At 35.6% G+C, this 27,423-nt stretch overlaps 1 protein-coding gene across 1 annotated transcript; it reads left to right on the plus strand.

Annotated features, from left to right (window-relative positions):
* The first annotated feature begins 7,656 nt into the window (after nucleotides 1-7,656).
* On the plus strand, nucleotides 7,657-8,361 carry LOC131604796 (uncharacterized). Its single transcript, XM_058877213.1, has 4 exons — nucleotides 7,657-7,722; nucleotides 7,809-7,909; nucleotides 8,048-8,159; nucleotides 8,245-8,361. The coding sequence occupies exons 1-4, from the start codon at nucleotides 7,657-7,659 to the stop codon at nucleotides 8,359-8,361; spliced, it is 396 nt and encodes a 131-aa protein (XP_058733196.1).
* The last annotated feature ends 19,062 nt before the right edge of the window (nucleotides 8,362-27,423 follow it).

Below are 27,423 nucleotides of genomic sequence, written 5' to 3' on the forward strand. Positions count from 1 at the left end.
ATGGCGTTTTTTTCGTGGACATTTTTAAGATGGTATCAAAATCATAATATCTTTTAGAAATATTTTATAGATGCATTCCTTTGCTCCTTTGTTTTCTTTAGTTTAAATACAATTTTGTTCTATTTATTTTGCTCTTATTTTTTTTAATTTAAAATTGATTATGTGTGTCTTGTTAAATGTTACAAATTTCTCATCATATAAACAATTTTGTAAAATTTTAAAGATAAATAATATAAATTAGATATCATTACAAAGTAAATATATTATTAATTTTAATGTAAAAATGTGAAACATACCAAAATTAATTTAATTTAAAATAGGCTAGTTACACAAATGAGTTAAAATAGGAAGACTAAAATTATAATTAAAAACTTTGTTTTTATTTATTATGTTTTTTCAAAAAAAATTATAAGAAAACTTACTAACTTATACAACGCAATAACTTATTTACAAGTGTTCCAATATAAAAAATACAAATAAATGTTGACAAAAACTAAACTCCAAGACAATATACTATTAGAAATACAGTAATTTTCTTGTGGATTTGAGCTAAATTTTTGCGGAAAACATGCCTCTTTTGGTCTCCTGCTAAAATCGTGGGAAGTTACATGCGGATTTTGTCGTAGTTAGGTTTTCTGTTTGAAATATATATTCGGCAACAAAATCCGCAAATATACATGTGGAATATTTTTTTTTCTTTCGTACCGGTTCCAACCTATATATTAGATCGATTAATCCGACTCGTGCTACGGAGGCACGTGCACTGACCAAACGTTATTTCTATCAGGAATCGTCCTTTGCAGGGACTTGTTTGCCATTCGAGCCCAAATGTTTCGTTCTGCGAAATATTTTCTTTGAAACAAGAGTGGTCAGAAAATACATTGCAATAAAATTTTCTCACATAAACTTTGTTCCTTGGAAACTCCCTTTAATTTTCAGGAACTTGTTCCTTAAAAATTATATTTAATTTCTTTTTTAAATACCGTAACAAATTTGCCCTAATTACTGTTAATTTCAAATGGACGATGAATTGTCACGTGTTGAAAAAAAATCACTTATTTATTTTTATAAATTTGCCCATACACATTCTAAAAAATGGAAAAAATTTAAAAGTTGAGAAAAAAATAATTTTACACTGTTAAATAATCACGATTATGTTAAGTGTCAAGTTACATTGTTATTTTTAAAAAAAATTAGGTGACATGGTTGATTATTGAATCACAATTGAATAACAGTGTAAAATTATTATTTTACTCGATCAATCCACTACCTTTAACCTCTTAAAAGTTTACTGCTTTATTATTTTAATTATGTTTTCAAAAAAATTAAAAAAATAGTTTTAATTTCAATTATAATTCTTTTTTTTTCTTTCAATTTTGGTCCCTCTATTTTAAAATTTTAGTTTTTAATTATTTTTTAAGTTTTCTTTTAAAGATTTCAGTCCTCTTTCAAATTTAGGACACAACTTATGTACAATTCTTTAGTTCTGATTCTTACTATTTTTTAATGAAAATATGACAAATATAGTTAAATATCATTTAGTGAGTGAAAATTGGAGAAATTTACATACGTGTAAGAGAAAATTATACATTTGTCATATCTTCATTAGAAAATAGTAAGAACCACACCTAAAGAATTGTACCGAAGTTTTGTCCTCAAATTTATACTCCCTCCGTCCCAAAATAATTGTCACATCTAGAAAAAAAATTTATCCTAAAATACTTGTCAGTTTAAATTACCAATGCAATTTTATATTTAATCTTCCAATTATACTCTCTAATAAATATTTTTAATTTATTGTCTTGAAATCTATTTTGAGCTCTCTTATTATTTTTACTATGTCTTTTTACAAGATGCCGACTAAAGTAGTAAAGGAATTTACAAAGATTCAAAGTAATTTTCTTTGGGGGGGTGTTGAGGAGAAGAGAAGCATTCATTGGGTTAGTTGGAAAGTAGTGACATTACCTTACTTGAAAGGGGGATTAGCGATAAAAAATATTTCTGATTTCAATTTAGCTCTTCTAAACAAGTGGAGATGGAGGATCGCTAGAGGGGAGAACTCTTTATGGTTGGATGTATTGAAGGCGCGATATGGAAATTTATGTTTGCAAGTTACTTGTGGTGGAGATGATTCTAAATTGTCTACCTTTTCTTTTTGGTGGCGCGATATTCAAAAGGTTAGACTTTCTTCTTTTTCTTCAAAGGATCCAATAGTTTCAAATTGTCGTTTTAGAGTTGGAAACGGTTTCTACACACCTTTCTGAAAAGTAAGATGGTTAGAAGATTTTATCTTGAAGGAAGATTTTATGGATCTTTATTCGTTATCGTCTTTGAAAAAAGTCTCGGTGGCGGCTATGGGAGGTTGGTGTCAAGGTGTTTGGAGATCTTTATTCTTCTTTACACTTAAATTGTATTTTTTGTGAATTGCATGCGGAAGATAGGGATCATATGGTTTTTAGGTGTAAAGTGATTAACATAGTTTAGAAAGAAATTGCTTTGTGGGTGGATTTTCCAGAATTTTCGGGAAGGATTGAGGACTCGTGTATCTCGTCTTTTATGAATTGGTACACTTGGAGTCGTGTAAAAAGAATTAAAGAAGGCAAATTGAGAGTGTTATGGTTAGCCACTTCTTGGACCATATGGTTGACTAGGAATGGATTTTGTTTTAGAAATGAGGTGTGGAACATAAACAACAATGTTTGGAACATTAAGATTTTGGTTTGGAGGTGGTCCTTTTTTGGCGATATTGCCCATCCAAATGTTAGATTTTACAATTTTATTAAAGACCCTATGTCTTTTATGTCGTAATTTTTATATGATTTGTAATATTGTTTTGGCGGCTTCGCACCGTTATTGTGTATCAAAGTTGAACAACCCTTAGTTCTCCCTTTTAATGAATTCTTGCTTATAAAAATAATAATAATAATAATTTGATAAAGTTACTATTTTCTTTTTCATTTATTAGTTGATAAGACTGATTTTTTTTTTATTTGATATGATACGGTGAGGAAGATATGCAGTAAGCTTCTTAGATAGTCCATTATATGAAAAACAGGTGAGTCTACTGGTCAAAGAAAGTAAGCTTCTTAGATAGTCCATTACATAAAAAATGTTACTTTTTAATCAATTTTGTTCATTTTATCAAATTTTACAACACAACTTTAAATTTTTATGCTTGGTTTGATGTAGCAAAAACTTATTTTAATCGATATCTTTTGTGAGTTTTGATTAGTAAAAAAACTAATATTATTTTTAATATTTTAAAAAATAGAAGATTAAATTGATCCATGATTAATATTTTTTTAGTGAGACGTTTAAGAGGAGACGTAAAGAAAAAGAAAAGAAATACGAAAGTGGACATTGTATGATTCAAGAGATTAAATTAGAAGTGGTGAATGATTTTATTGCTTAGAGGTCTAGCAGCATGTATTATTATGTATTATTACTGTAGACCTTTAGTCGGAGTTTCTAGAGAGGTCCTTACCATGTCGGACATTACATCAGTATTTGTTGAATTATAAATTAACTTAGACCAGCTCCAATGGTCAGTTTCTCACAAGTTCTTCAATTGGTTTTCCATCTGGCAGTAGCTTTTTCATTTCCCCATTGCTACAGCTGGTCATCGGATAAAAGACATACAACGTTCTTTAGAGTTAAATATTCATTTATTTGTGGGACCCAATATGACATACAACGTTCGATTTTTCATTTACCCAGTAGCTTTTTCATTTAACATGAATAAAATATTCATTTATAAAGTAAAATTGTGGGGCCCAATATAAGTTCTTCAGAGTTGCACCATTGGAGTGAAAAATTAATTAAGTTACTTCAAGCTGACGTGACTTAATAGGTCCCACAAAGAACCCAAAAACGGGTTCATGGTTGGAGATGCTCTTAGAACATGTTCTTATTATTGGAGGTCGTTTCAAGAATAATGATCAATCGTTTTACATGAAAAATAAATATGTTCTGTGTGACGGTAGAGGTGAACAGTTGTTGTGAATTCAATCGAGTGACCTCATCATTAATATGAAGGAGAGAAAAAGCTTAGTGGCAATAGTAGAAAGCGATGATTTTCGTCCTTTCAACTAGTTTATTAAAGATTCCTCACTGATCAATGAATAATGCTATTCTTACACCTAATATTTGCACCAAATACTGTTCACCGTATTTTATACGGTGAACAGTGTTTTTAAAAATAAAATAATAATATTTATTTTTATTTTTAAAATTAAGGACGATACTATTCATGTACGGACGTGCATTAACCAACTTCATTACTGCATTAACCAAAGTTTTACACTGCATTAACCAAGTTTGATGACTGCCAAAAATTATTTTTAATACCTGGATATTGCATTAACCAACTTCATTACTGCATTAACCAAGTTAATACATTGCATTAACCAAATTTGATGACTACTGTAAAGTACTGTTCATGGGTGTAAGAATAACATTACTCAAATTTGGTTAATGCAGTGTAAAAATTTGGTTAATGCAGTAATGAAGTTGGTTAATGCAACATCCAGGTATTAAAAATAATTTTTAGCAGTCACCAAACTTGGTTAATGCAGTGTAAAAACTTGGTTAATGCAGTAATGAAGTTGGTTAATGCAACATCCAGGTATTAAAAATGATTTTTAGCAGTCATCAAACTTGATTTATGCAGTGTAAAAACTTAGAAGAGCTAGCCCGCGAAGGGACAACCAAGTCGCCCAGCAGAGCTATTCCACAAGCAGGTCGCCCAACAGATCTAGCCGCGAAGGGACATGCGAGTCGCCCAACCGAGCTAGCCCGCGAAGTAATTGACCCTCAAGCATACAATGATGTACATTTATGACATGTCTCATATGTAATAATTTTCACATGAATATCCAGGAATACATTTTTATAGCATTAACTACCATTGTCCCGCAAGGAAGACTATAAAAGAGAGACCTCGGCGTAGGAAAAAAGGGGATCCAAAAACGAGAAATACGTAAACTTCTCTGCGACCTCTCCTGACCCGCATGCAATACCTTAAGGACTTCAACCTTTCAGGCCTTGCGCTTGGGGGGCTATGTACATCCATAAAATAATATTTTGGATTGTCAACTAAGACTCCAATACCTTAAGCGCTTTGACCCTTCAGGCCTCACGCTTAGGGTGCTATGTACACCCGGAAAATAATATTCTTGATTATCAACTAAGACACAAATACCTTAAGCGCTTCTACCCTTCTGGTTTCGTGCTTGAGGGGCTATGTACATTTGGAAAATAAAAGGCGATATGCCTAACTAGCTCACAAAGGCATAGTTAAGTCGCCTTGCAGAGCTAGCCCGTGAAGAGATAACCAAGTTGCCCAACGGAGATAGCCCACATCGTAAATCGCCTAGAAGAGATAGCCCGCAAAGGGACAGTCAAGTCTCCTAGTAGAGCTAGTCCACAAGCAAGTCGCCCAGCAGAGCTAGCCCATGAAGGGACAACTGAGTCGCCCAACCGAGCTAGTCCGCATATCTAGCCCGCAAAGTAATTGACCATCAGATATACATTGATGTAAATTTAGGACATGTCTCATATGTAATAATTGTCACATGAATATGGATTTATGCCATTAAATACCCTTGTCTCACTAGGAAGACTATATAAAAGAGAGTCATTAGCATAGGCAAAAAGGGGATCCGAAAACGAGAAATACATAAACTTCTCTGCGACCTCTCCCAATCCGCATTGGGGAGGTTGTCAATATTGTTCTGTAGGAACAATTACAATTTTTCATTTTGAATTCCTTCAAGATGTCTTCTGCATATCTCTTCTAATGCAAGAAAACTCCACCTTCAGTATTCAGAAATTCCATTTCTAGGAAATAAGACAAGCTCCTTAGGTGAGGCATCTCAAACTCATTTTTCATGATGACTTTGAATCTTGTCAATTCAGCTTCATTTAATCTGAGTCCGGCTCATTTAAACATTTTACATACAATCAATATTTTGATGTGCATTTTTTGAATTATATCTTGATTAGAAAAATATCAATTATCTTTTCTCGTGCTCTATGTGCTTGTTTCAAGCCATACTATGATTTTCTCAACATGTACGCCTTCTTTTATTTCCCTTTAATCTCAAAGTCTGGTGGTTATTTGACATATTCTTCCTCCTCTAGTGGTCTATTAAGAAGAGGAGACTTTACATCCAACTGACGCATCTTCTACTCTTTGTATGATGCAATTGCAACCACCACTCTTATGGTTTCAAGTATAGCAAATGGTGTACTTACCTTATTGAAGTCAATTGCTGATTTTTGGAGGAATCCTTTTGCAACTGGCATTGCCTTGTACTTGGCTATCTCACCATTTGGTCCAATCTTTAGCTTATAAACTTGAATGGAATTCTTGCTTGAATGAATGACTAATTTCCAGGTCTGATTCTTCTCAATTTCCTTGAGTTCATTCCTTCATTGTTTCTCATCAATTTTCATCTTTTCGGGCTTGACTGAGATCAATTGACTCTAATTCAACCATTGTGACTTTTTCAACCAGGTCACCATCTTCATCTACTAGATGATCATGAAATCTCTCGTAGTCAATTAACCTAAGTGATTGAGTTCTTGCTCTAGTTGACCTCCTTACCTCATGTTCCTGTACAACTTCCTCTACTTAACCTTCTTGTAATGCAGTTATTATATTTCTTAAGTTTTCGCAATTTTCCATTGGATTGTTTGAAACTTTAAGGCTATTCCATTCTTTGCTTTGATCAAGCTGCACATCCATATTTATTCTCCCCTTATATGAGAATCATAGCTTGACTTCTATATCCATTTTTTGTTTCTGCTTAATTCTTAAAGTTCCTGTCAGCACCTTCATCGTGTCAATTCTTTATTTTCCATTATTATCCTTTGTTAATATTTGAGACATGTTCTTGAAGAACTTAGCTTGCAGGGATTGTTCTTTTACCATCTCTAAATTTTCTCTACTCAACCTATTTCATGAGCTTCCAATGATGCTTGCAATTCTTCAAGTTTCATCTCAGACTAGTTTTTAGATTCTTTAATAGACACAACTATGTGATCAAACTTTATAGTTAAGGCTCTCAAAACTTTCTCAATATTATGTAATTTAGTGATCCTTTCATCTCATGACTTCATGCAATTGATCAGTAACACTAATCTTGAGAAAAAAAATGCAACTACCTTACCATCATTCATCTACGTATTCTCATTTTGCTTCTTCTAAGATTGCAACTTCACCTTCTTCAATTTCTCATTCGCCACTATACAACTTTTTGAGTTTATCCCACACAACCTTAGTTGTTTCTTCCTCGACAATCTTCTCAAAGATGTTTGAATCCAATCATTGACTGATTAAGAATAGACTTTTCACAACCTTCTGCATCCTAGTTGCATTTACTTCCTGCAGAGAAGCCATCATTCATGATTTCAAGAACACTTTGAAATTTGAATATGACCCTCATTTACGCGCACCATCTATCATAGTGTTCTCCTTTAATTACTAATAGATTTGAAGAAAATTGATTAGAAGTTTAGCTTCCTTTTATTATTGATGGAAGTTTGGATTAAACTGGTGCTCTAGAAACAAATTTGCTGGAATTGTTTGATTCTTAAGGTAAGAAAAATGAAGAAAGAATGATTAAAATAAAGTGATGTTAACTGGAATTAGAGATGAGAGATGGGGTTCCAATGAAATTCTCAGATTCTTTATCCATCTCTGATACTGTTAAAAATTGGGTATAATTCATGATCCAATGCACTAGTTCATGTACATGTAAAGTTCTTGAGTATATCCTAACATGGGCTTTACTTTTCCTTTTTAGTTGAAGGAGTTGGATAATGATGACGGGTTAATTCTTGGTAAGAAAATAATGAATGAGAAACTCCCAACTGTAGTGGAGACTATTGTGCATGAAAGAGATAAGTATGTCCTAATATTGCACTTATACTAACACTGATACGTTCACATCAGTAATAATTAAAATATAAATAAATCAAATCAAATGTGATGATAGTATGTGTTGGTATTGTGTCACTGTCTGATGTCGGTGTACGAATCCAGGTACATGTCCTACACATTACTAAAAGTGGCAAGTGATAAAAGATCAGTTGTTGCTGTTGTTGGATTAGGGCATCTAGAAGGAATAAAGAAGTATTGGAAGCAACCTATCAAGGTTTGTGAACATTCTATTATTTAAGAATCTGTTTTTTTTAGTCATTGAAAGATTTTCTAACCTCAATTTTGCTTGCTTGTATAAGATTCAAGATCTCATCACAGTTCCACCTCCCAAACCTGCTATCCCAAGAATGAAAATCATTGTATCTGTCAGCATGGTTGTGGCTGGAATGGCCGTATTATTAAACACCTATCTTTAAATGCAAAGAGTGACTTCACACTATGTAGAGACATTGTCATTTTCAACAACAATTGTGACAGGTGAGTAAGTAATTTGTTAGTAATTAATTACTCATTTATTAGCATCTATATAAGGTATGTAATTAATTGCTTGGTGTAAATAAACTTGTTGTACTCTTCTCATACAATTTCTATTTTAAATGTTCTCCTCTCTTAAATGATTAAGAAAATCCATTTTAAAAATCAAAAATAGTTTTCAAGAAATTGTGTCTTTCAAACACTTTTGGTTGAATACATTAGGGGTGTTCGCGGTGCGGTTTGGTTCGATTTTGAGCATAAAAGTCATCCTAACCGCGAGATAAAAATGCATGCGGTTCGGTTTGGTTCGGTTAATTTTTAAGAAGTCATCCAAACCAAACCAAACCAAACCAATACGGTTATATTACATATATTACATATATTACAATATCATTAAAAAGAAGTTTTTCATACTAGTTACACCAAAATAATTCATTCTTCCATATAAGTATTTTACACCAAAATTACTACCATATAAGTGTATCATGTATTTTACAGTAGTATGTATTTTACATATACTACATACTAAATTACTAATATAACTTCAGTTATTCATACTACATACTATACAGTTTTTCATACTAATAAACTACATACTAACTAATAAACTACATACTACTTATACAAGTATCAGATAACTTCAGTTCTAAATATTAATACAACATTACAACTTCAGGACTAAATATTATAAGTACTACATATACACCAAATGCTTCTCTAGAATGAGTGAGAGAGAAATCAGAGAATGAAATTGAAATGTTGAATAGGAAGGAAGAATGAAGGAATTGTGAGTCACGTGACGTGAGTGTACAATATTGCAATTGGATTGAAAATATTGAAGGATAGAAAAACACTTAGAAAGGGGGGTTTGAATAAGTGTAGTCTAAAAACTTGAACGATAAAAACAATTTGCACAGTTATTTTTATCCTGGTTCGTTGTTAACTAAACTACTCCAGTCCACCCCCACAGAGTGATTTACCTCACCTAAGGATTTAATCCACTAATCGCAACAGATTAAAATGGTTTTCCACTTAGTCCGCGACTAAGTCTTCTAGAGTATCCTGATCACAACCTGATCACTCCAGGAACAAATGCTTAGACACAAGCTAAGACTTTCTTAGAGTATCCTGACCACCACGTGATCACTCTAATTACAACTGCTTAGACACAAGCTAAGACTTCCTAGAGTATCCTGATCAACACTTGATCACTCTAGTTACTTACAAATTAATGTAATCAATTCTAAGAGTATTACAAATGCTTCTGAAAAACTATAATCACAACAGTGATATTTCTCTTAACGTTTAAGCTTAATCTCACTAATATATTACAACAGCAATGTAGTGAGCTTTGATGAAGATGAAGTTTGAGAGCTTTGATTTGAACAGCGTTTTAGCAAGTTAATATTCACAGAAATCGTCAACCTTGCTTCTCATCAGAACTTCATATTTATAGGCACTTGAGAAGATGACCGTTGGGAGCATTTAATGCTTTGCGTATTCCGTACAGCATTGCATTTAATGTTTCACGCTTTTGTCAACTACCTCGAGCCGTGTTCACGCTGTGTCTACTGACGTTGCCTTTAATAGCTTCCAACGTTCCTTTTGTCAGTCAGCGTAGCCTGCCACTTGTACTTGCTTCTGATCTGATGTTTGTGAATACAACGTTTGAATATCATCAGAGTCAAACAGCTTGGTGCATAGCATCTTCTTGTCTTCTGACCTTGAAGTGCTTCTGAGCGTGATACCATGAGAACTTCAGTGCTTCTGCTTCTGAAGTCAAGTTCTTCTGATGCTTCCATAGACCCATGTTCTGATTCTGCTTTGACCATCTTTTGATGTCTTGCCAGACCATGTTCTGATGTTGCATGCTGAACCTTCTGAGACAAAGCTTCTGAGCGCTGATTTGTGCATACTCTTTATATATTTCCTGAAAGGGAAATTGCAATGTATTAGAGTACCACATTATCTCACACAAAATTCATATCCTTGTTATCATCAAAACTAAGAATATTGATCAGAACAAATCTTGTTCTAACAATCTCCCCCTTTTTGATGATGACAAAAACATATATAAATGATATGAGTTTGCGATCAGAAAGAGCAGACGGCTAAAGACAATTTACACAGCTATAGCATAAGCATGTGAATATGTCTCCCCCTGAGATTAACAATCTCCCCCTGAGATGAATAATCTCCCCCTGAAATTAATACTAGAAGAATTTTATAAATAAAAGACTTCCCTGAGTATTTCAGTAGAGACGTTCACATATGCTTGATCTTCAGAACATTCATGACTTCTGATTTCTGCTTCCATAGGACAGCTTCAGAACATTGAATTTCTTTAGATCTTCAGAACATCCACAGCTTCTGATTCCTGCTTCCATCGGACAGCTTCAGAACATGAATTTCTTTGATCTTCAGAACATTCACAGCTTCTGACTCCTGCTTCCATCGGACAGCTTCAGAACTTGAATTTCTTTAGATCTTCAGAACATCCACAGCTTCTGATTCTTGCTTCCAATGGGAAAGCTTCAGAGCTTGAATTTCTTCTTACATTACTTCATGCTAGATTGTATCAGAACATTGTTGAATGTATCAGAGCATCATCAGAGCATCTCTACATCCTGAAATGTTACAGAACAAAACTAAACGACAAGAGTTAGCATGAAAGAGTCAGAACATAGAATATGTTTCAGAACACATAATATGTATAAGAGCCATATAAAATGTATCAGAACAAATAGACATAATGTTTCAGATCATATTCTATCATCAGAATATCTGAACATTCTTCCTTCTTGCTTCTGATTCTGAAGCTTCATAGCACTCAGCTTGCTTCAAGAATCCAAGAACTTGATTCATCTTGTTGCTTCTTATGTTGATCTTCAATTCCTGCAACAACACAACTTAAGGCATAGAACTTTGCAAGTTCTGTTAGTAATGTGGGGCCTTTTTACCCGGTAACTGATAATATTTAATCAGATCATTTATCATATATTTTCTCCCCCTTTTTGTCATAACATCAAAAAGAATATAAAAGATTCAGATGTAGAAAACGACAAAGGAAAGAAACAGAATCAAACTTTTCATTGATTAAGCAAACAGAATTACAAAAGATGTATGCAGAAAAAGCAGATGCAACAAGGAAAGAAAACTACAAAGACCAAAGACTAAGATCCTAGCTTAGACAAAATCTGCGCCAGAATGTCATGAACCCCGTCAGTGCTTGCAGATTGCCTTGCCATGAAGGAGCGAAACTCAGCGTTGGCTGCTTCTTGCGCGTCCAAACAAGAAGCCAACATAGCTTGATTCTGATGCAGAGCTTCCAAGGTCTCCATCAGAGCTGAGGGTACACTAGAAGAAGAAGCACCAGAACTTCTGCCAACAGGGACATCAATCTCAGCAGGTCGATCTTCTGGAAGGTCTTCAGCTTCTGTACCTTCCATCTCAACATCTGAGTCTGACTCAGGAGCAGCCTCAGCATATTCTGGTTCAGGCAACTCAGAAGCTCCAACTTCCAACGCCTGAAGAATAGCTGCTAGGTTTGTTTGAGGAGTAGGACCAGCAACTTCAGCAGGATAAACCACTTCTGGAAAGACCATGTGAGGAGCACTTTCAGAAGGGTTCATTCTGAACCAATCAAACAACCATTGAAAATCTCCAGTCAGCACAAGATACCTTGGTCTCCATACCACGATGTCTCTGCAGAGATTTTCTTCTACTATCTCATCTGCAGGTATCCTCTCTTCAAGAACTCTTCTGTTCCTGATGAGATAGTGATAGCTGCTTTCACCAACTTCCAAGAGAAGACCACGAGCCCCAGGTGCTTCAGTCATGATCATTCTCTGGACATCCGTATCCCTAACCAGAAAATCCGGGCAAAAGGCTTCCCAGAGGTTGCAGGTAGCATACTCATCCAGATGATTAAGGTGAGCAGCACCCAGAATCTCCAACCAGCTATTTACATCTGAGTGTAAAAGCTCTAGAAAAGAATGAGTGGTAGGTGTTGGAGGGTTGACAGTGAATCTGGAGTCAGGAAACACAAAACTGTAGGGGTTAGGTGTTCTGGTGGGAAAAGGGTGTGAGAGAGATGAGGAGATATTTGTGGGATGGGTTGAAGGAGAAAGGATATCAGATGGTGAAGATGGTGGTTCCAGAGAGGTGAAAGAAGAGGAAGAGGTGGTGGAAGTCTGTGAAGAGGGAGGTGATAGAGGGATACCATCAAGGGGTTGATACACACGTCTAGAGTAGTTTCCAGACATCATAGCTTCAAGGGGATTCGCCTTGAGAGGGTCATAGGTGATCCTTACTCTTTTTGGTTTGTTTTCTGGTTCATCAGTTGCCTTTCTCTTTTGTTTACGATCAGTTTCTTGATTTGCAGAACTTGACGAAGGATTCATGATGAAGTTGCAGATAGTGAAAACTGCTAGGGTTTTTGATATGAATGCAAAGAGAGATAGAGAGCGAAAAAGAAACTCAATGCAAGAGAGAGAAATATAAGAGGGAAAAGAAACATTTGAAGAGTATTAAAAGAAAAAGAAATAAAAGGAAATGATGGATAGCATTTAATGTTACGTGACGTAAGGAGAGATAATAATGACAAAAGAAGTGATTAGCACAGTTACCTAAGTAGGCGTCCCCTCAACTGCACGCACGCTTGTCCAGAAATAGTGAACACGTGTTTACCATCTGGATAGCCAGTTACAGCTGTTTTACTTTTAAAGAGATTCTGAGTCAACTTAGACAATGAAACGTTAGTAATAACAGAATCACTACTTCTAATTGATTACAATCAGAACTTCTTATAAAAGACTAATCCAATCTTATTTCAGAAGATACTCATACATAAGATCTTCTCATCTTCTCATTCTGGGCATAAATCCATACTGATATTCTTCAGAATGAACTTAAACCTATCTTCAGCAAGGGGTTTTGTAAAGATATCAGCCCATTGATGGTCTGTATCCACAAAGTTTAAAGATATAACACCCTTCTGAACATAGTCCCCTATGAAATGATGTTTAATCTCAATATGTTTAGCTTTTGAATGTAAGATAGGATTCTTAGATAAACATATAGCAGAAGTATTATCACAGAAAATAGGAATGTTACTCTCATATATCCGATAATCTTCTAGCTGACTTCTCATCCAGAGCATTTGTGTGCTACAACCAGCAGCAGCAACATATTCTGCTTCTGTTATTGAGAGGGCAATTGTAGCTTGCGTCTTGCTGTACCATGAGATCAGATGACTTCCAAGAAATTGACAACTTCCAAAAGTGCTCTTTCTTTCTATTCTATCTCCAGCATAGTCAGCATCACAGAATCCTACTAAGTTGTAATCTTTGGATCTTCTATAAACTAAACCAACATTAGTAGTACCTTTCAGATACCTCAGAATTCTCTTAACCGCAGTTAAATGAGATTCTCTCGGATCTGATTGGAATCTAGCACACAAACAAACACTGAAGAGAATTTCAGGTCTAGAAGCAATTAGGTATAGAAGAGATCCAATCATACCTCTGTACAACTTCTGATCTACCTTCTTACTTACCTCATCCTTACCTAGGACACATGTTGGATGCATAGGAGTTTTGGCTTCTTTACTTTCAGAGAGATTAAACTTCTTCAGAAGTTCTTTCACATACTTCGTTTGATGAACATAGGTTCCATCAGAAGTTTGGTTGATTTGAATCCCAAGGAAATACTTGAGTTCTCCCATCATGCTCATTTCAAATTCAGCCTGCATAGACTCAGCAAACTCCTTTCCAAGTGTAGCATTAGATGTTCCAAAGATGATATCATCAACATATATTTGACATATTAAAATATCCTTTTTAAAGGTTTTACAAAAGAGAGTAGTGTCCACTTTTCCTCTAGTGAAACCATTTTCCAGAAGGAAAGAACTTAAACGTTCATACCAAGCTCTCGGAGCTTGCTTCAATCCGTATAATGATTTCTTTAATTTAAAAACATGATTTGGAGACTTGGAGTCTTCAAAACTAGGAGGTTGATGGACATAAACTTCTTCATCTATATAACCATTTAAGAAGGCACTCTTGACATCCATCTGATAAAGAGTGATGTTATGTTAAGTGGCAAAAGAAATTAATAGACGAATAGATTCTAACCTGGCCACTGGTGCAAAGGTTTCTGTGTAGTCAATCCCTTCTTGCTGACTATAACCTTGAGCAACCAGTCTGGCTTTGTTTCTTACCACTTCTCCCTTCTCGCTTAGCTTGTTTCTGAACACCCACTTAGTGCCGATGATGTTAAATCCTTTTGGTCTAGGAACCAAGTCCCATACATCATTCCTTGTAAACTGATTAGTTCTTCTTGCATGGCAATTATCCAGTCTGGATCTTCTACAGCTTGATCAACAGAAGTTGGATCGATCAAAGAAACAAGACCTAATTGACATTCTGCATTGTTCTTAAGGAATGCCCTTGTTCTGATGGGATCATCTTTCTTTCCAAGGATCACATCTTCTGAATGAGCTGATGCAAGTCTGGGTGATCTTCTGACTGTTGGCTCTTCAGAAATCCTGAGATTCTCTAAAGATGCAGCAACTTGATCTTCTGATCCATTGCTTCTGAGACTATCAGCTTCTGCAGCTTTGCTTCTTGGTTCTACAGCTTCTGATATATCAATATCAAAATCTGCAAAATTCTCAAACTGCTTTGGTTTTTCAAGACCAAGCTTATCATCAAACCTGATATTGATTGATTCTTCTACAATCAATGTTTCAGTATTGTATACTCTGTAGCCTTTAGAGCGTTCAGAATATCCAAGAAGGAAACACTTTTGTGCTTTAGAATCAAACTTACCAAGATGATCTTTAGTATTCAGAATAAAACATACACATCCAAAAGGATGGAAATAAGAAATGTTGGGCTTTCTGTTCTTCCACAATTCATAAGGAGTCTTATTTAGAATAGGTCTGATAGAGATTCTATTCTGAATATAACACGCATTGTTTATTGCTTCTGCCCATAAATGCTTAGCCATATTGGTTTCATTGATCATGGTTCTGGCCATTCTTGTAGAGTCCTATTCTTTCGCTCTACAGCTCCATTTTGCTGTGGAGTTCTAGGGCAAGAGAAATCATGGGCAATGCCATTTTCTTTGAAGAACTCCTCAAAGAATCTGTTCTCAAATTCGCCACCATGATCACTTCTAACCTTTATGATTTTGCACTCTTTCTCAGATTGGATCTGAGTGCAGAATTCAAAGAACACTGAATGAGACTCATCCTTGTGTTTTAAGAACTTTACCCATGTCCAGCGGCTATAATCATCAACGATGACTAATCCATATTTCTTCCCTCTGACAGATGCTGTTTTGACTGGGCCAAACAGATCAATGTGCAAGAGTTCTAATGGCCTTGAGGTAGACACAACATTCTTTGACTTGAATGCAGGTTTGGAGAACTTGCCCTTCTGACATGCTTCACAAAGAGCATCTGATTTGTATTTCAGATTTGGGAGTCCTCTGACCAGATTTAGTTTGTTAATCTGAGAAATCTTTCTCAAACTAGCATGTCCTAATCTTCTGTGCCAGACCCATTGCTCCTCAGAAACAGACATAAGGAAGGTCACCTTCTGCTTCTCAAGATCTGAAAGATCAATCTTATAAATGTTGTTCTTTCTCTTGCCTGTAAATAGGATTGAGCCATCCTTCTGACTTACAGCCTTGCAAGACTTTTGATTGAAGATTATATCATAACCATTGTCACTTAATTGACTTATGGACAATAAGTTATGCGTTAATCCTTCTACAAGAAGTACATTAGTTATGGAAGGAGAGTTACCAAGACTTATGGTTCCAGAGCCAATGATTTTGCCCTTCTGATCTCCTCCAAACTTGACTTCTCCACCTGGTTTAAGCACCAGGTCTTGGAATGTAGACCTTATTCCCGTCATGTGTCGCGAGCACCCAGAGTCCAGGTACCATGACATTTTGCTTTTTGTCCTCTTTGCCGCCAAGGATATCTGCAACAGAAATTATCTTCTCCTTAGCTACCCCCAATTTCTTGGGTCCTTTCTTGTTAGTTCTCCTCAAGTTCTGATTGAACTTGGGTTTAGCAAAATATTTAACAGGAGGAACAACATGATATTCTTTAGGTTTGTCATCATGATATTTCTTAGGATGTGTCACATGCTTCTTGGTGTGAACAGTGTTAAACTTCTGTGCATGTGAAGTGAGCCTAATATCATGAGCATGGCCATATTTGAACTGATCATACAATGGCTTGTATGTGATCTTCAGATCATCAACAGGTTCAAATTTATGTGAGGTATCACCCTCATAGCCAAAACCAAACCTTCTATTTCCAGAAACACCATATATCATAGAAGCAAGATGACTTCTGCCAATACTTCTAGATAAGAACTTTCTGAAGCTCGAGTCATATTCTTTCAGAATATGATTCATGCTAGGAATGGATTTTTCTGTTTCAGAAGGAGATCCACTATCTTTGGATAGATTTAAAACTTTTTCCTTCAGTTCAGAATTTTCCAATTCCAGCTTCTTAGTTTCAAATTCAAACTGCTTTTTCAGCTTTTGTATTTGATACTAAGATGAGCCTTGAGTTCCAGAAGTTCTGTTAAACTGGAAACTAACTCTTCTCTAGATAGTTCAGAAAATACCTCTTCAGAATCTGATTCTGATGTAGATTCTGATCCATCATCTTCTGTAGCCATCAGCGCGAAGTTGGCTTGCTCTCCTTCAGAGTCTGATTCTGATTCTGATTCAGAATCATCCCATGTTGCCATAAGACCTTTCTTCTTATGAAACTTCTTCTTGGGATTCTCCTTCTGAAGTTTTGGACACTCGTTCTTGTAATGTCCAGGCTCATTGCACTCATAGCAGACAGCCTTCTTCTTGTCAGATCTTCTGTCACCAGAAGATTCTCCTCGTTCAAATCTCTTTGAACTTCTGAAGCCTCTGAATTTCCTTTGCTTGCTCTTCCAGAGTTGGTTTACCCTTCTGGAGATCATGGACAGTTCATCTTCTTCTTCTGATTCTGATTCTTCAGGATCTTCTTCTCTAGCCTGAAAAGCGTTAGTACATTTTTTAACATTTGATTTTAACGCAATAGACTTACCTTTCTTCTGAGGCTCGTTTGCATCCAGCTCTATTTCATGGCTTCTCAAGGCATTGATAAGCTCTTCCAAAGAAACTTCATTCAGATTCTTTGCAATCTTGAATGCTGTTACCATTGGACCCCATCTTCTGGGTAAGCTTCTGATAATCTTCTTTACATGATCAGCCTTGGTGTAGCCTTTATCCAGAACTCTTAATCCAGCAGTTAGCGTTTGAAATCTTGAGAACATCTTCTCAATGTTTTCATCATCCTCCATCTTGAAGGCTTCATATTTCTGGATTAGAGCAAGAGCTTTAGTCTCCTTGACTTGAGCATTTCCCTCATGGGTCATTTTCAATGACTCATATATATCATAGGCAATTTCCCTGTTAGATATCTTCTCATACTCAGCATGAGAGATAGCATTCAGCAAAACAGTCCTACATTTATGATGATTCTTGAAAAGCTTCTTCTGATCATCATCCATTTCTTGCCTTGTAAGCCTTACGCCACTAGCTTTCACTGGATGTTTGTAACCATCCATCAGAAGATCCCATAGTTCACCATCTAGACCAAGAAAGTAACTTTCCAGTTTATCTTTCCAGTATTCAAAGTTTTCACCATCAAATACTGGTGGTCTAGTATAACCATTGTTACCATTGTATTGCTCAGCAGAGCCAGGTGTAGATGCAGATGGATTTGTTGGAATTTCACCAGCCATCTTTTACTGAAGCGTTTTTCTCTTCCTGAATCTTTTCTAAACACGGTTAAGTGCTTGCACCTTAGAACCGGCGCTCTGATGCCAATTGAAGGATAGAAAAACACTTAGAAAGGGGGGGTTTGAATAAGTGTAGTCTAAAAACTTGAACGATAAAAACAATTTGCACAGTTATTTTTATCCTGGTTCGTTGTTAACTAAACTACTCCAGTCCACCCCCACGGAGTGATTTACCTCACCTGAGGATTTAATCCACTAATCGCAACAGATTACAATGGTTTTTCACTTAGTCCGCGACTAAGTCTTCTAGAGTATCATGATCACAACCTGATCACTCCAGGAACAAATGCTTAGACACAAGCTAAGACTTTCTTAGAGTATCCTGACCACCACGTGATCACTCTAATTACAACTGCTTAGACACAAGCTAAGACTTCCTAGAGTATCCTGATCAACACTTGATCACTCTAGTTACTTACAAATTAATGTAATCAATTCTAAGAGTATTACAAATGCTTCTGAAAAGCTATCATCACAACAGTGATATTTCTCTTAACGTTTAAGCTTAATCTCACTAATATATTACAACAGCAATGTAGTGAGCTTTGATGAAGATGAAGTTTGAGAGCTTTGACTTGAACATCGTTTTAGCAAGTTAATATTCACAGAAATCGTCAACCTTGCTTCTCATCAGAACTTCATATTTATAGGCACTTGAGAAGATGACCGTTGGGAGCATTTAATGCTTTGCGTATTCCGTACAGCATTGCATTTAATGTTTCACGCTTTTGTCAACTACCTCGAGCCTTGTTCACGCTGTGTCTACTGACGTTGCCTTTAATAGCTTCCAACGTTCCTTTTGTCAGTCAGCGTAGCCTGCCACTTGTACTTGCTTCTGATCTGATGTTTGTGAATACAACATTTGAATATCATCAAAGTCAAACAGCTTGGTGCATAGCATCTTCTTGTCTTCTGACCTTGAAGTGCTTCTGAGCGTGATACCATGAGAACTTCAGTGCTTCTGCTTCTGAAGTCAAGTTCTTCTGATGCTTCCATAGACCCATGTTCTGATTCTGCTTTGACCATCTTCTGATGTTTTGCCAGACCATGTTCTGATGTTGCATGCTGAACCTTCTGAGACAAAGCTTCTGAGCGCTGATTTGTGCATACTCTTTATATATTTCCTGAAAGGGTAATTGCAATGTATTAGAGTACCACATTATCTCACACAAAATTCATATCCTTGTTATCATCAAAACTAAGAATATTGATCAGAACAAATCTTGTTCTAACAAATATAATAAATTAATTATAGAAATTCAAAAGTTTAGTTAAATATGCGGTTCGGTTCAGTTTGGTTCGGTTTTGTGAAATGAAAACCGCAAACCGAACCGAACCGTGCGGTTTGGCACAAAAATCATCCAAAGCCATCCAAACCAAATACGGTTTTTGCAGTTTTGGGTTTGGATTGGTTCGGTTTGCGGTTTTCCTTTTGGATTGGTTCGGATTCGATCACCCCTAGAATACATGATGTATTTTTCGTGGATATTTTAAGATGGTATCAAAATCATAATATTTTTTAGAAATATTTTTTAGCCATTAATTCACTTAATTTATTTATCTCTTATGAACCATTACTTTATAGTGCGGATCTTTCAACTATTAGACTAAAAAATTGGATTAAAAAGGAGAGAGCTGAACCATAAAAATTAGAGAGGATCAAAATCTATTCCTTGGTGTTTTAGTTTTCTTTGGTTTGAATACAATTTTGTTCTATTTATTTTGCTCTCATATTTTTTAATTAAAAATTGATTGTCTCTATTTCTAAATGATGTTTCACCGTTACAAATTTATCATCACAGAAACAATTCTTGTAGAATTTTAAACATAAAAAATATAAGTTATATATCATACAAAATAAATATATTAATAACTTTTAGAGTGAAGACCTCATTTTGGTCCCTCACAAATATTACACGAGTCAAATTAGTCCTTCTCAATAAAATAGACCCAATTTAATCTTTTATAAAATTTAACCAGATCATATAAGTCCTTCTGTTAATATTTTTTCAAACCGGTTTTTTCCTAGTTTTAAACCGTGACTGGACTGCCACGTTGGATTTTATTTATTTTTTATTTTTTAAATACTAAATAGATTTTTATTTTTTAATTTCATTTTTAAACAATTATAAATTAATAATATAAAAAAATCAAAATTGTTTCTTATAAGGAGTTGAACTCAGGCCCATGTGGTTAATCTTAAACAATTTTAAATTTAAAAAAAATACATATCAATATGGTCTCGAACCTAAGTCTCTTCAGATTAAATGACAGTCAATTTAATACAATAGAAATTGATTTGTCTATTTGTAAATGATAGTCACTTTACTAATAATAGAAATTGATCTGTCTAGTTGTTATTGATAGTCACTTTATTAACCGTAGAAATTGATTTGTCTAGTTGTGAATGATAATCACTTTATTAACAATAGAAATTGATTTATCTAGTTATAGATGATAGTCACTTTACTAACAATAGAAATTGGTTTGTCTTGTTGTAAATAATAGTCACTTTACTAAACAATAGAAATTGATTTTTCTAGTTGTAAATGAGAGTCACTTTATTAACGATAGAAAATTGATTTGTCTAGTTGTAAAGTGAAAATTATTTAACTTGAAGGGACTTGGATTTGAGACCTCATAGGTAAAAATTTATGTATAGAGTTTGTTAATAACAGTAGAAATCATGAAAATTACTTGTTTAAAAATTATTTTATAAGAAATAATTTTGGCTTTTTTGATATTATTCATTGATAACTATTTAAAAATGAAATTAAAAATAAAAATTAATTTAGTATTTAAAAAAAAAATCCAACGTGTCAGTCCAGTCACGGTTTAAAAGTATGAAAAGAATCGATTTAAAAGTAGAAAAAAACTGATTTGAAAAAAATATTAGCAGAAGGACTAATATGATCCGGTTAAATTTTGTAAGGGATTAAGTTGGGTCAATTTTTTTGTGAGGGACTAATTTGACTCGTGTAATATTTGTGAGGGACAAAAATGAATCTTCACTCTAACTTTTAATCTAAAAATGTGAAAAAGACCAAAATTAAGTTGATTTAAAATAGACTAGTTATCCAAATGAATTAAAATAGAAAGTCCAAAACTATAATTAAGAAGAAAAAAAATTATTGATTATAATTTTCCAAAATTTTAAATAAAAAAGTTAATAATTTATAAATATCAACCAACAACTTATTTACAAGTGTTCAATATAAAAAATACAAATAAATATTCTCAAAAATTAAACTCGAAGACAATAGCTCGCATTCTTCTAACTTATAGTATAAATAAACACGGCTATTTTTTAAGAACTAATTTCTTGAGAAGCTATCTTTATCTTTTTCAAGAAAATAGAATTTTTCAAATAATTTTTGGGAATCAATGTCTTTGAGAAAACAGTAGTCAGAAAATACATTTCGATGAATTTTTCGCACATAAACTTTGTTCCTCGGAAACTCCTTTTAATTTAAAATAAAAAATATGAACATATTTCAGGAACTTGTTCCTCGAAAATTCCTTTGATTTTTTTCTTAAATACTGTAACAAATTTGCACCTATTTTACTGTTCATTCCCGAAATGGATGATTAGTTGTCACGTGTATTGTAAAAGAAGAGTTGAAAAAATTACTGTTTTTTTTTTTTTATAAATTTGCCCATGCACATTATAAAGAAATCAAAGAAAATTAAAAGTTTACTCTTTTGTTTCTTTTTATTTTAATTAGTTTTCAAAACTTTTAAAAAAATAGGCTTAATTTCAATTTACATTCTTCTATTTTCTTTTTTTTAATAATTTTAATTTCTCTATTTTAAAATTCAAGTTTTTAAATTAGTTTCTAAATTTTTCTTAGGACTTTAATCCTCTTCTAAATTTATATTAAATTTTAGGTTTAAATAGTCTTTTGATTCCTGTAAGTTGATGTGTTTTTTATTTTCGTCCTAATTCCTGAATGTTAAAATTATTTTGGTTTAAGTCCCTAAAATGAAATTTCTCAGGAAAATTCAAAGAAAAACTAGCAATAAACCTGCACATTTTCCTTGAAACAAATTGAACGAGATAGAGGGAAGAGACAACTAGTGGAGGTTCCGATTGCTGAAGGAAAACTGGAAGATTTAGGCAGTGGAGGGAAGAAGAGGAGGCCCGATCAGGAGGGGAGTGGAGCTGTAATCTTGAGACCAGAGGTGGTGTTGGAAGACCAACACCGCCTACATCAATGAGACTCTTGAGTTGGAACTGCAGGGGGTTGGGGAGTCCCCGTGCGGTTCGAGCCTTGCAAAGGCTCGTGCGAACTGAAAACCCCAACCTCATCTTTCTTATGGAGTCCCGTTTGAAAGATGGGGAATTACAAGTGGTGAAGTACAAATTGGGCTTTGATAACAGTTTCTCTGTTGATTGTGAAGGTAATGGGAAGGTAGGGCAGGAGGGCTAGCAATTATGTGGAAGGTTTGCAGCTGGGAATTAAGTCTTATTCCCAAAATCATATTAGTGGGGAAGTAAAAGATGAGGAAGAGCGGGGTTGGAGTTTCTCGGGGGTGTATGGCTTTCCGGAAGAACATAACAAAAGGAGAACATGGCAATTGGTGAGAGATCTTCATAGAGAAGGCAATGATAATTGGATGTGTTTCGGAGATTTCAATGATGTACTTAGTGATAACGAGAAGATTGGAGGAAACGTGAGATCACAAACACAATTCAATTGGTGAAGACAAACTTTGGAGGTGTGTAATCTTCAAGACCTGGGGTTCGAAGGCTACCCGTTCACTTGGTCCAACAAAAGGAAAGATCACAACAACATTCAGTATAGGCTGGACAGAGCGTTGGGCACCGTGTCGTGTATTGGCAGATTTCACCCTATCATTGTTACTCACTTACCCAGGTTTGGGTCGGACCATTCTGCCATACGAATTGAATTGGAAAAGCAAACTGAAGAGGTGAAGGAAGATTTTAAACATATTTTCAAGTTTGAAGTAATATGGGCCCGAGAAGTGCACTGTGCAAATATTGTGAGGCGGAAGTGGGAGACTAGTTCGGGTGGGGGACTAAGCAAAATGAAAGCCATGGCGGATATAGGGTCGAACTTTAAGGAATTCAGAAGTGGAGCTGTGAGAAAAGAGATTGAACGAATTGAGGAATTGTTAAAAGAAGATTGTAGATGGGGGAGTAGTGAAGAGGACATAAGGAGTTTCAAAGCCATTGAAGATCAAAAGAATAATCTCTTAAAGGTGGAGGAAATCATTTGGCGTCAAAGAAGTCGAGCGTTGTGGTTAAGATACGGTGACAAAAATACTAAGTTTTTTCATGGGAAAGCCAAACAAAGGAGGACTACTAATACCATAAGGAAACTTAAGGGCGAAGATGGAGTGTGGAAATATGGGTGGAATCGATGCGAGGAGATTTTGAGACAGTATTTTGGAAACATCTTCACTTCTTCAAATCCTTCTAATATTGAGGCTGTGTGCGAGGTTGTTAAAGGAAAGCTGAGTCGGGAGAATCGTATGTGGTGTGAAGGTGTCTTTACGGAGCAGGAAATGAATGACGTTTTATTTCAAATGCACCCTCTTAAATCACCAGGGCCGGATGGCTTACCAGCGCTGTTTTTCCAAAAGTTTTGGGGCACGGTGGGAAAGGATGTGAGAGAGCTGGTTATGGATATTCTGAATAGGGAGAAGGATCCGAAGGAGATAAACATACATTCATAGCTTTGATACCGAAGTGTAAGAATCCTAAGTCCCCTACTGATTTTTGGCCAATTAGCCTTTGTAACATTATGATGAAGATTGTTACCAAAGCCATTGCAAACCGTCTCAAGAAGGTGTTACCGGAGGTCATCGACGAAGAGCAGAGTGCATTCGTTAGAGGTAGACTTATTTCGGACAACGCTCTCATTGCAATTGAGTGCTTCCATTGGATGAATAAGAAGAAGAAGAAGGGTAAGAAGGGTGTGATGGCCATGAAATTGGACATGGCAAAAGCATATGATAGGATGGAGTGGAGGTTCGTGGAAGGAGTGTTAAGGGCTATGGATTTCCCGGAGATGATGGTTAGGCTGGTTGTTCGGTGTATATCCTCGGTGACGTACCAAATCCTCCTAAATGGGCAGCTGTTTACCCAGAAATTTGGTAAACAAGCGCTAGTTTCCTTTTTAAAGGTTACTTTTGCGGAATCAACTAGAATATTCCAGGATTAATTGCTTTTATTTGTCTATTATGTGTATCTGGTTTGTATTAAATGCAATAATAACTTTAAAGTAAAAGTAAACACTGAAATTCAAGACTTTAAAGTTAATGAAAGCAATAAAAAGCAGTAAATGTGCACTGAAAGTAATGCATAACGTAAAATGATTGCATAAATTAAACTGGTACGCATACATACATTTCAAAGTTGCACTCGTCACTAATTATTGCACAGAGATTTGAGTTTACTTGTGTTTTTTGTAGAAAATGCGGACCCTAAACTGTTCCTCTGGAACTTGCTTAAATAGTGAAAATAAAAATAACTACTACTAACGGTCGACTGATTACTAGCCAACACGTGTCGTCGACATGCAGCATCTTCGTTTGTGAGGCTTCCACGTGTCCTGTGAAAACTGCTAAAAAACTGTCTGAAACTGCTTCCTTTGACTTCTGATGCCTTCCGACTTCAAAGCTATACTTGGCAAAACACCTAAGTTTTTCACTTATTTTAGTCGAACATGCATGGTAGACTTGCTAACCTTAGTCGAACCCTGGCAGTGATGGTCTTTCATAGTCGAACGGTAGTCTTGACTAAAAATAGCCTTTTAATCAGACTCCTTTACCTTAGACTATTTAATAATCTCATACATCTCAGAAACCACTTACCATTATTAGCAAGTCGAAATCTTAGGGTAACAAATTGCCCCCCAAGCGACCTCTTTCGACTGATTTTAAAAAAAAAAGAAAGATGGCATTTCGTTTTCCTCTTAGGTTTCGACTTTTATTATCTTTTTTCGCCATGATTACTTTGCACATCCCTAGACACTAATTATTACGTAAATCCTAGGTAGTGGGCTATAACTGCTCCCCACTTCCTAAAACCAGTTTCCAAAGCGTTTTTGAAGTGACCTTTGATTCAACAACTTCTTTTTTCACACGATTTCATTGACGTCATCATAGCCCCTATATATATATGTGAGCTTATTCTCCCTTTTTATTTTCTTCACGTTTTCCTGTTCTTCCCAAGCGTTTTCAGAGCACTATTTTTCTCTAACCTTCAAGCACTTGTTTTCTTCTTTTCTTCAATACACAACAATGGCTGCAAACACCACTACGAATACCAACACTACCGTCTATGCTACGGGCTCTAACCCTTTAGGAGCCATTATATCTCGTGAAGAAGAAGAGCAAGGATTGGATTTCGTTCCTCAACCCAAACTTACAGAAGCCAAAGCCATTATTTGGCAAAATCAAATGCTAATCCCTTTTAAGATTACTGATAAACTAGTAGCTTTCTCAGGGCCATTACCAGATCATCGTTCTCATTCAGCACAAACCACCGATTTTTTCCCCTCATTTCAAACTACAATGCCTGTAGCATTTGATAAACCACGTCCTCTCGACCTGAAGTTTATGGATCCTTCAGTGAGGGTTTTTCGTTCGACCCCAGCTCCTGGCAACAAGGAGTATCTGGCTTGGCTCAACAAAGTTCAAGCAAAAAACAACAAAGATGGGAGGAATTGGGTATCTTCGAAGCCATCCAATTGTCTAGAACTGGTCATAAGGTTTGTCCCTCTATGCTGCTTGCCTCGTTATTCTTCTGGGAAGGTTCAACCAACACCTTCCATCTTCCTTGTGGAATGATGACTCCCACTCTCTTCGACGTGGCTACCATCACAGGGCTTTCGCCCTTGGGTGAGATCTTCGACCCAACTCTTCCGACAGAAATAAACTTCAACTTCACCAACGCTACCATCACCAAACACATGCAGGATCATTATGACAAGTCTACAGACGAAGTCTCTGATGAAGAGCATGTTTCCTTCCTCACTTATTGGCTTTCATATTACCTATTTTGTCCAGGGTCGGTTCAAATAGCTAAGGCTTACATACCCCTGGCTATCCAGATTCATGAAGGTCGAAAAGTCTCTTTAGGTAAGCTTCTACTTGCTTATCTTTACCATAGCTTGGGTATAGCGTCTTTAAGGATCAAACGCCTTCATGAAACCCCAAAACAGCTATCTCTGTCGGGACCCTACTGGCTTTTGCAACATTGGTTGAATGCTACCTTCGAGTCACATATTGGTTACACTGTTTCTCGATCTATTTTGGAAGTCATGTATGACAGGAGAGTCGAAGGCATCAAACTTGCCTTTCAAACTCCTCAAGATGAGTCTAACAGGCCTAACCTTCTCAAATATGTGAAAGTGTTTTCTGAATGTAAAACGTTCATAGCTTCTATGGCTCCTTTCTCAAATAGGTGTTTTGGACCAACTTGGTTTAAAGCCATTTTCCCTGGAAACACTCCAACCCTTCGAGCTCAATTAAATGCTATTTGGGATGCTTTTCTGACCCCAACACTCCTTTCTCATCGCATTGAGTCGACCGGTAAGTGTTATGGGTTTGTAGGTTATCAACCAAACCTGGTCTCTCGACAATTTGGTTTGAGCCAAATGCTGCCCAAAAGCCTGTATTCCCATGATGGTGACATTTGTTACTCTGGTCGACCGTTCACAGCCCGTCAACATCTCGACTGCTTAAAATTTCATAACAAACAATCCTTGGAACACCCCACCTTTACCTTTCAAAATTCTTACTTCACAACCAAAGAGTTTAGTGAGTGGTGGTCTGAGTATTACCAACTGTATGATGGGGATTCGTTTGTCAAGAAACTAAATACTGCGTTCGATGTGCTGGAAGATCAACTTACCATAAGTAAGTATTTTTTACATCTAGCTTCGTTCTCTCATTACAATGTGCAATGTTCTAATTTCATTCTTAGATCTTTCAGGGCCTGACCTTACCAATCAAGTCGAAGTCCCTACTCCTAAACCAGGTCGAAAGCGTCCCAGTACGTCGAACTCCACCACAACCAAGAGAAACAAAGCTATAAGAAAGGTATTACCCTAACCTTTATTCTTTTATCAATAACACCTTGACCTTTGTTAATTGTCATTTTCTCTT

This window comes from Vicia villosa, linkage group LG5 (assembly GCF_029867415.1).
Source record: "Vicia villosa cultivar HV-30 ecotype Madison, WI linkage group LG5, Vvil1.0, whole genome shotgun sequence".
Classification (NCBI taxonomy): Eukaryota; Viridiplantae; Streptophyta; class Magnoliopsida; order Fabales; family Fabaceae; genus Vicia; species Vicia villosa.